Source organism: Magnolia sinica, chromosome 3, assembly GCF_029962835.1.
Source record: "Magnolia sinica isolate HGM2019 chromosome 3, MsV1, whole genome shotgun sequence".
Lineage (NCBI taxonomy): Eukaryota > Viridiplantae > Streptophyta > Magnoliopsida > Magnoliales > Magnoliaceae > Magnolia > Magnolia sinica.
In genome coordinates, this window is record NC_080575.1 from 102,275,826 (window position 1) to 102,286,991 (window position 11,166).

General features: G+C 38.4%; 1 protein-coding gene and 1 long non-coding RNA gene across 2 annotated transcripts; one reads left to right on the forward strand and one right to left on the reverse strand.

The window, feature by feature from the left end:
- The first annotated feature begins 414 nt into the window (after positions 1-414).
- LOC131240459 (uncharacterized) lies at positions 415-4,974 on the forward strand. Its single transcript, XM_058238706.1, has 4 exons — positions 415-489; positions 1,488-1,550; positions 1,607-1,650; positions 4,422-4,974. Exons 1-4 carry the CDS (start codon positions 430-432, stop codon positions 4,696-4,698), a joined length of 444 nt encoding a protein of 147 aa, XP_058094689.1. The 5' UTR covers positions 415-429; the 3' UTR covers positions 4,699-4,974.
- Positions 1,453-4,081, reverse strand: LOC131240462 (uncharacterized). The gene is made up of 2 exons (XR_009168763.1): positions 3,930-4,081; positions 1,453-1,821 (listed from the first exon to the last, which is right to left on the reverse strand). It is a non-coding gene; the product is annotated as an uncharacterized LOC131240462 (long non-coding RNA).
- Positions 4,975-11,166: the final 6,192 nt, after the last annotated feature.

Consider the following 11,166-nt stretch of genomic DNA (forward strand, 5'->3'; position numbering starts at 1 on the left):
CATTTACCTCATAATGAATTGAAACCAACCTCACTTGATGAAGAGAAGTTCTGAAACCATCCATAAACAACATAATCACCCTTCAGATCAACAGAACAAACAACCTTTGATGCTCAAAGATGGCACCAAAGTGAGAGAGAGAGAGAGAGAGCTCGTGGTTTATTTATTTATTTTTCTTTTTAAAGTTTGTGTCTGATATTGGAATCATGGATTTTTTTTTTCAGTTTTTTTTTTTTTTTTTTAATTGAAAAAGGGACTGATAAACTTTTGATTTCTCTGTCTCTCTCTCTCTCTCTCTCTCCATCTTTTTTTTTTTCTTTTCTTTTGTATGAATACGATACAGTGAACTTGGTTTGGTCTTTGTTGTTGTTTCATTTAGTTTGTATGGAATTTAAGATGATGAGATCATGTTGTTGTTTTGAACTTTGGATGGCATGCTCCAGCCTCAGGTTCAAGGCGGGCCATTTCTTACACCCAAAGCAAAATAAGGTTAGGCTGCCTATACCAATCCTTTTGTACTTCATTTTCACTTGTGTCTGTCTTATCCAGCATGGGGCTCACATGTAGAGATGGCTAGATGATTGGAATCATCCATCTGCTGGGTGCTAATGTGGATGGGGCCATGGTCCAGAAAATACTCCCAACTGGATGATTCTGACCATCAAATGGAGTTGAATGTGGAGAAGTTAGGCGTTTTTCTCTTTGTTTTAGATAAAAGGGTCGTAATATGCATTCAACTGGATAAATCAATGGCTAGGACCAACTATGCAGGCATGATTTTTGAACCATGGTCTATTTGCATTTAGCACCCACCAGGTGGACAGTTCCGATCAGCCAATCGCCTCTGCATGTAGGTCCCATGGGGCAATGCATGCTGGACAAGGATGAGCCGTGGTTCAGCATATAACAGACGTGGAATGATTTTCATAGACAGTCTTTTAAAGATTCACATCTTGGACCATGCTACTCACTTTTATGCCTACAGAAATCTGAGTTCCAATTCCTATGGTTAAAATGCTTATAAAGAGGGGTTGTAGGTTATTTCAATTACAAGCTGTCATGGCTGATCAAATTCTCTTCAAATAAGATAACTCAAGAAATGGTCCTGCAATGGTGTAGATGTTTTCATATAAATTTTGTTAACGGAAATCTTGAACAATTCCTCTCAATATCACGTTTTATAATTTTCATTAAGGGTGCATTTGGTTGCACCAAATATCATGAAATTTCTTGATATTTAACATCAAATTAGATTGATTAATCATGAAGTTCACAAAATTTGATGCAAGAAAACACACCCTAAACCCACCATTTTCTGTTGGCTTTGGATTTTATTGTTGGGAGGAAAGAATAAGTTAAAGATTCTTGGAATAGTTTGGATTGTGCTTTTGTTAGTTTTGGGGTTGTGGGAAGAACCCACTTGTGATTTCACAAAAGGGAGAGAAATATCACTTTTTCTTTGTTCTTTTTTTTTTTGGCTGAGGAAGAGCTTTGATTTTGTGATGGAGAAAGGGGGAAAGAGAGGCCATGAATCCTTACGAAATTTGAGCGTCATTGATTTGGTTTTGATTCAGCTTCCGAGGACAAGATCACACTACCTTGGCAGTTTGTTTTGTGGTGGGTCATTCGCCTTTTGGTGATGGAAGGGAGGTTGGTTCTTATATGTGCTTTCTCCTTTCTGCTTTTGTGCTTATGCTATCTCGTTCTCTGCATTTGCTTAGAATCTTTGTTTGAAGAAATTGTACAGTTGAACAATTTTGTTGTTATATGGGAAATTGTGATTTGTCATGGCATCAAATTCTACATGAATACATTGCTTGTCTGAAGTTATTTTGTGCCTTTCAAACAGATGCAGTGGATTCATTTTGATTGTTTTAGATTTTTCTTTCTTTATTTAACATTATAAGATGATAAAGACCTCTACTGCTTTGCATGGCTTTTGTTAGTTTGAAATGCTATAAACTGTGTCGAAATCCTTCAAAATTTCTCCCCTACCTTAGAAATGGCAAACATGGACAATGATTGGATTGTTCATATGCTGAGCCACCATGTGATTGGGTGGTTGGCCAAAAAGCATTATGATTAGACAGCTTTGATAATATGATTGTGCTGGTTTTTGCCTCTTGCTTCAATTTTGATGTAAGCATCCCTTTGGAGGGAACGGTCAACAAAGTTGGATGTAACCAAATGGTACGTGGCCCAGATTTTCAAAGACAGTATGCTCACATTTTAGGACCTACGTAGTACATGGCTAGGATACAAGATCCTATGATACGAGAAAATTAGCAAAAGTGAAAAATACAAAAAAAAAAAAAAGTAAAAGAAAAGAAAAAAAAAAAAAAAAAGAAGAAAAGGAAACAACCTTGAGGCCAATAACAAAACAAGTAATGACATAGAAAAATAAGATACTCCTATGTGGCAATTGAAGAATGGGGAAATGATGGCTAGTGTGATGCTTTATGGATCTCAATACATTCCCCACATGTCTAGAGTTTGGAGAAAATTCATCGGGAAAGATCTTTGACAAAGATCTAGGATCGTACCAACCATTCGTAATTATTTCTGGATGTAATATTGGGCAATAAAATTGTATTTTTAGGAATAAATGGTACCATAATCTGTTGTAGGACAATTAACCACTTACTCTAAAAGCTTAAACTGTTTGAGTATGACAAATTAATCCCTTTATCTCATAGCCTAGGCCGCCCACCTCGAGTGTCCCTGCATCCCACGGGCTACCCCACTCAAGCCCAGTGTGAAACGCCCCTGCATTAATCACCCTCGGTGAGGAGTCTCGAACACGAGACCTCCCTCGTGGGCCCCAAATCACATGGGTCACCCACCTCGAGTGTATCCCCGCATTCCACGGGCTACCCCACTCGAGCCCGGTGTGAAAATGCCCTTGCATTAATTACCCCTAGTGAGGAGTCTCGAACACGAAACCTACCGCTCTAATACCAATTTGATGTGGGACAATTAACCACTTGCTCTAAATGCTCGAACTGTTAGAGTATGGCAAATTAATCCTTTTATCTCATAGCCGAGGCCCCACATCTCATGGGTTAGGACTTCAGCCGAATCCCCCTCGTGAGCCCCAAATCACATGGGTCGCCCACCCCGAGTGTGTCCCCACATCCCACGGACTACCCCACTCGAGCCCGGTGTGAAATGCCCTTGCATTAATCAGCCTTGGTGAGGAGTCTCAGACATGAGATCTCTCCGTGAACCCCAAATCACATGGGTCACCCACCTGAGTGTGTCTTCGCATCCCACGAGCTACCCTACTCGAGCCCGGCGTGAAAATGCCCCTGCATTATCTTTGGTGCTATACATCCTATACTACATCTGGGTTTATATATATAGGAAAAGTTACTATGCGCTCGACCTCACGATAAGCTCCCGTGAGGTCGAGTTGTGTGGGCCCCACCGTGATGCGTGTCGACCATCAACACCGTGCATTTGATGGGTCCCCTCTAAATTATGGGATATCCCAAAAATCAGCCATATACGGAACTCAGGTGGGCCATACCATCTAAAATCATGTGAAGACACCGTTAAAACATATAAAATCACTTGGTGGGGCCCACCTGACTTTTGAATGCTGCTGAAACTTGGTCAGAACCCTCATCCAAGTAGAACACACATAATGGTTGGGCTGGATTTACAAACCACATCTCGGTGGGCCCAAAAAATTATTATGAATGTTTTAATGGTGCACGGCCCCTCCCCACTTTTGTATGTAGTGTGGCCCATACAAGTTACGGATTGACTTGATTTTTGAGACCTAGGCCCACGATGGAATGGTGCATCTGACTGATGGGGTAGATGTTCGAAACGCATCATGGTGGGGCCCACACAGCTCGACCTCATGGGACGGACTTGTGAGGTTGAGCGCATAGTACCTTTTCCCTACACACACACACACACACACACACACACACACCATTGGATCTGGTTATAGCAAATACTTGATAGTTTACTTTTGCATGTATGGTAATCCAAGCCTGACCAAATTATTGAACCAAACTCAATTTAAATGTTTTTAATAATCTTAGATTCAGCTTATATTTTCTTTATAGTTATACAAGCTAGCTAAATATATGATGTGATGGTTCTATTGTGTTTGAAGTAATTTATGGTGTGTTTGGAAGTTATTTTATTTTCCCATGGGTGGAATGGGCCCTAGCCCAAGTGGCCATTGTGCTAATTTTTTTTCTATTTTAAGAGATGAACTCACCATTTGGAGCTGGTTTGACAGACTTCATTCCCATTCCACTCTACATGAAATGGGTTTTTGTTGAGTGATTATTATATTCCTGTTGGGAAACAATGCGTTGGAAAGGAACTCCGGCGTATTTCTGAGAGCAGCAAGGGTTTAATAAACATTCATTATGCTTGCCTTGTTCTTTTTGGGTTTGCAGTTGGAGCAGTTTGTGTAAGGAAGAGGGAGGGCTTTGTAGGGACAATAGTTTTTCTTCTTTGGGTTTTAATGCTGACTTGAGAAAGAAAGCCAGTAAGCTAACCCTTGAAACCCATTTCCTTCTTTTCAGGCATTTTCTTATTCATGGATTGATATTTTCACCTACCAGGGTAAGTCAGCAAGATCAGAAAAAAGAAAGAAAAAACTATTTTTTCTTATTGATGATTCTTTTTGTAGTTACGTTTTTAATGACTCCACTTGATTTTTTTTCCACATGAGATTTGGATCTGCTTCATTTTTGGGCTCATGACTAAATGGATGGATGGAGTGGATGGCCCAACGGTAACGGCCGCACTGTTTTGAGTGAAGTCGGACATCAAAGGGTATGAACAGATCGATAGCCAGCCAAACGACCCGTTAAAATGGAAAACAATCGATGGTTCAAATTCAACAAGAAATTATCCAATAAATTTTTTATTAGTTATATCACAATTTTAAGACAACTTTGGATGATCTTTTTGTTATGAAGTAAAAGCATTATGATTTTCTTGGTAGTGATTTCTCAAAACCATTAGGCGTGAATATGTGATTCTCACTACGATTAATGAGAAAATAGTCAATTGCACTTATTATTATCATATTTGCTGCAAATTTTTGGTTTATCTTTTTTTTTTTTTTTTTCATGATCTTAAATTCTTTCTTAAATATAGTGGGCCTATAAGTTTCGAATTTGGAAGTGAGATTTGAAGGCATGACCGTCACCGCAGATGTTCAGATTAGGAAAAGAGCTTTGCCTACCCTGCTGAATTATGTCTGCAACTCCATTGAGTTCAATATTCTCTTTACAATACAATCCCTTTTTCAAAATCTATTTCATAGATATTTTTATCATGCAGCAATTAACTTAGTTAAAATACATTCAATAAATAACATACTCAGGCAACCATGCATTTGTCTTGTTTGACTTACTTCTTGACATGTTTATTCTCTTAAACTTGGAGATGGAGACATTGACAGTAACTGTTGCAGATGGATACCAATGCTACTTCATTGAAATGATGTGGACAGAGGCTGGAGATAGCTAGCTGCATTGGCCAAGGTAGGAGTAGATTACATAGATGATTTATTTTTATTTTATTTTATTTTTTTATGTATTCAAACAATTTTCAACTTATTGTTGTAAATATTATATAACTTTTTTTGTATTCTTACAATATTTGTTTAATATTCATTTTTAATTGTACTTCAACGTTCTTTGGGTTTCAATTAGATATATATATATATATATATATATCTATATATATATATATATATATATATATATATATATATATATATATATATATATATATATACAGGTTTCAATCGGAAAAAAACAAAAAACTTTACTAGCTTTTGCTAGTGGTTGGACAACTTTTACCACCGGTTCCTAAATAAGGAAGTGTTCAAAATCGTTTTGAAATTGTTGTTTTCTAAAATTTGTGACGGTTTTCAGTTATTGCTAATTTTTTGTTTTCTAATATTTGTTATGGTTTTCAACCGTTCGTAATTTGTTACGACGCCCTATTTAGAAACGGTTAAAAACTGTTCTTAAATGGTTCAGGAATGATTTTCAACCATTCCTAAATAGGGATTTTGGTCCATGTCTATGCAATAGAAACAGTTTTAATCAAAAAAAAATAAAATAAAAATTTGTTTCTTTTAATGCTACCTTTTAAGGCCATCAGTTAAAAGGTTTGGATTTGATCATGTTTACTATAGATTGGGTGATTCGTGGCTAATAAATAGATGAACATTATATATATATATATATATATATATATATAGGATTATTGAAGACATACGTCTAAATCAATTAATTGATATTAATTTGATATTGGTTTATAGTTAATTGTTTATATATTTAATAATTTCTCATCGTAAAAGAGAATTTGAATTAATAGGACCACTTCTGTGGCCCACTAAATGATTGGTTTAGCGTGAGGAACGGCCATAGGCTTTATTGAGTTGGGCTTATCCCAATGATCTATCTTAAATGATGACTTTATGTATCATTTGATAATTTTTAAAAGATTTACCACTCCAAGCTTTGTCATATATAAATACTTAATTACAGGTTGTAAATACATTACAAGTTATCCGAACACAGGCAATTATTTACCTGTATTCAAATTACAACTTAAAAGCCAAACAAAATAGGTTGTAAACACTTTACACCTGTAACTATATTACCTGTAATTGGATTACAATTTAATGATTTTTCATAAAGCCAAACTATCCTAAAACCAAGCATCCAAAACAAAAATACATCAGTGGAAGAATGTCAAAATCATCAAAACCAAGTTTCAAGGATGAAAGCAGTTTTAGAGAGTAAGGGCATTGGCTTGGTTTGATGCTTTGATACCAAGAAAGTGATTGAGAATTACTTCAATGTAAGATACGAAGAAGAGCAACGTCTTGTCGTCTTACAGTCAAGGGAAACCAATCTCCTTGGGAAGTGGGAGCGTTGGCTTGTTCATCCCCACCGTCGATGGAGCACGCCAAAATAATCTCATCCATTACAAGCATATCCTAAAATTTTAATTTGTGACCTGCAAATAGACAGTTGGGCAGAAAACGTCCTTATCAGCATTATTTAAATAATAATAATAATAATAAAAAGAATGCCATGATGCATGAAGATAGTGACGGTAATGTAGACAAACATACACGTCTTCTCCTTCTTGAATTCCATCTAATTGCCAGCAAACGAATGTATAGGAAGATGAAATAGAGAAATGTATCGAACGAGCTTGCAAGTGCAAGTGCAAGTGTTTCGTTTTCCTCTATGTAGTCTGTAGACTGTAGTGTCGGGAAGAGCCTGAAAAACCATGTGTTGGGCCCGGCCTTGAAACTAGGCTGGATGCTCCGGCCAGGAATGATCCGGTCCAATTCTCAAGTAACCCATCATCGTACAAAAAGATACGGACGGGTCTCAAGGAACCTGTAAGTGGTTCGCATCACCCACACGCGACTCTTGTTCGGATTGAGTTATGTTTCATCCAAACCATTGATATTATGGGGCTCACCATCCATTATGTGTGTCCCACTTGGATGAGGGGTCAGACCAAGTTTCAGATGCATCAAAATTTCAGGTGGGCACCACCAAGTGCTTTTATATGTTTTAGGCATGTCTTCACATGATTTTAGATGATTTAGATATAAGGGCTGGGAAGCTATGTGGGCCACAAATCAAGTGAACCTTTTCCATATATATATATAATATCAATATATATATATATAGTATGACTATATATATATAGATGTTATGGCTCCGACCTACATCACGTGGTGCCTTTGCACACGGCATGGGTGCTATCGACGTCCAATTGAGCAATTCCCATGAAACTATGTAAAACCTTTTCAACCTGATATATATATTCTAGTATGGCCATAGCATATAGAATACGCATATATAGGGAGGAAAAGTTTCATTTTTCATGGGCCACAAAGTTTTGACAAATAAAATTCCCTGGAGGTTTCATAGGTGTGCTTCTGAACGGTTCAATTTTGGATCCATCAGGGATGGTTGCTCATGAAGCGCCGTAGGACGTATAACTGTTCGCAGGTGAGCGTTTCCGTGTGTGTGTGTGTGTGTGTGTGTGTGTGTGTGTGTGTGTATATAATCTTTGTTTGGACTATTTCAAACATCTGATCATTTACTTCTTTTCCTTTATCGGGTTTGGCCATGAAGGCTAGGGCCCTTTCGGCCCAGTTGAGGCCATTTCCCTGCTATGGCCAACCGTAACAGGGCCTAGCCCGGCCCATTAGTATCCCGATACTTCCTAAGTAATCAAGCATTCAGAACTCGCATAGGTGGACTTGGGCACGATTCAGGTCTTTCCACTGACAAGAGGACATATCATAGATGGTGTGCTCAAAATCACACTATTTTGGTCATCATAGCCACTGATTGGAGGGTTTTTTTTATTATTATTATTTTAATTACAAATCCAACCAATACATAACATTTACGTATTGGCAGAAGACCAACAATCAATGGACAGGATGACATAAAATGACTTGATTTCTTAATTGGGCCTAAAATCAGGCGTAGGCCCATCCATTTATTTATTTAGCCTAACAGCCTATTTAGATCATTGATAGGCGCCGGGCTTGACAGACAGAGCTTTGGCAGAAAACATTCATGACCTTTGGCCCTAAATGTCATGGCCGAGCCCGATGGAAACGGATTGGCTACTCCCCTACCACCGGCCCGGTGGCTGATGGTGGATGCTCTGTGGGACCCACCATGATGTATTTGTTTTATCCATTCCGTTCATCCGTTTTTACAGATCATTTTAGTGTGTGATATCAAAAGTGAGAGGGATATAAATCTCAGATGGACCACACCATAGGAAAACAATAGTGATTGGATATCCACCATTATAATCCTCCTAAGGCCCACTGTACCGTTTATTTGACATCCAATCTGTTGATTAGGTCATACAGACCTAGATGAAGCTATAAAAGAAAAATCAACTTGATCCAAAACTTTTATGGCCCCAAAAAAGCTTTTAATGGTCGACGTTCATTCAACACTATTTCTTGTAATGTCGTCTAGTTGAGATTGGGATATGGATCATTTTTGGTCTCATATAATAAAATGATCTAGAAAAATATATGGACAGCATGGATGAAACACAGAAATCATGATGGGTCCCACAGAGCACCAATTTCTACCTTGTCAATGCTCGAACCTAACCCAATTGCATCGGGGATTGGGACGTGAATGAACATGGATGGGGTACGACCCCGTCCCTAGATAGGAACTAACAGGGGGTTCTGAGGGTCCACCATGAAAACATTTTGGGGATGATAGGAGTTTTGTATCAAGATGATATTTATGTTTTCCATTTATCCATGTCTACGTGACCTTATGAACATGTTGGATGGAAATTAACCATCACGGTAGCCCCTAAAAATGTTTCAACTATGGGTATTGTCATCATGGCTTCCTGTCTTGTGGTCCACTTCAGCCTTTAATCTACTTTATTTTTGGGTTTATACTCTAAAATGATACAGAAAAATAGATGGACGGTGTGGATAAAACCATACATCACGGTGGCCCCTTAGACCCCCTTTCCATTCCTATTTAGGGACAACCATGGTAGTATCAGTCTGCGTCAGACGTGAATCGCCTGTAACCCCAGTTAGATGGAATTTTCGTAAACCCTGTTATTGCCCAGTGAAAAAGTGCCACTTGAACTGATGTTTGTGTTTTTCCTTCGTTCATGTATGTGTGGTCCACTTGAGCTTTGTATGGGAGCTGGATTAAGTGAGACCCCCATCCATAAGTGGGTGGAACTACAGACTGTGAGGGCCCACTGTGATGTATGTGACTACATCCACCCCGTCCATCCATATTAAAAGCTCAGTTTAGAGCATGATTCAAAAAATGAAGTAGTTCTAAATACGAAATGGACCATAGTATATGAAACAATGCTGATCGACCATTAAAAACTTCTTATGGGCCACAAAAGCTTTGGATCAAGATGATATTTGTGCGGTCTCTTCATCTATGTGTTTGTGACCTTATCAACAGGTTAGATGGAAAAATAAGCATTCCAGTGGAATCAATGATGCTTTTAATGGTGGGATTCAATCACAACTGTTTCCAGTCATCTGGTCCACCTAAGATTTGATTCAGCTTTATTTTTGGGATCATGCCTTAAAATGAGCTTTCAAAATGGTAGACAGTGTGGATTTAAGGCACATACATCACTGTGATCCCTACAGTGAGGGGTCCCACCCACCTGGGTGGATCTGGGGTGTCACCTAATCCACTCCCGCTTTGGATATGCTTCAATTTAGCTCATGATCTAAAATGAGCTGGAAAAAAAATGAATGGACGGCGTGGATGATACACAAACATCACAGTTGGGCCCTACAGAGTTAAGTAGGCAATCCACTCTGGTCAGGTGGTGCACCCGTACAGGATTCAGTCATTTCCACTATGAAGTGGAAAAACATAGATAGTGTGGCCAAAATCACACCATTCTTGTCATCATAGCCACTGATTAGATTACTATATTTATTGAGCCTCAAACTTGAGAATGGGATTTAGCTCATTAACAGGTATGGCTGTCAATGGGCTGGGGCTGAGGTTGACTTCGGCTTAGATATTGACCTGTTCTGGTCAGCCCTGACAGGCGGTCCTATTCAAAATTTTGATTTTTCTTGGTGCGAGCCCAACTTATTAACAGTCCTAAAGAAGCCCAAATGTCATGGCCAAGCCCAATTTGTGCCTGGCCAATGCTCAAAACCCAACCCAATTCGTTGGGACCTCAATTATCCATCACCTCTGATTAAAGGGGGATTCCTGTAAACCTTGACGTTGTCCAGTGAAAATGTGCCAATTAAATAAGGAACCATGGCAAATTTTGAAATGTAATTTGCAGGTCCACCGTATGATGCTCAAACACAGCTCATTTTCATACACTTCAAGTGTTACGAGAATCCCTGTAATACCTGGGTGAAGGCAATTCATGTACATCTATTCTCAGTGGTTAGACTGATATGTAGTTTGCATGGATTGTTTTTTTTTAAAGTTCTTGTCGCCTTTGGAGTGTCTTGATGACACTGTTATTTTACATGACACACGTTTGTTTTTTTTTTTGAGTGATGAAAAATATTTTTATAGCATGTGTAGAAATGAAAGGCTGTTACAGAAGATAACAAATAATATAGATGAAAAAGGAAAAGAG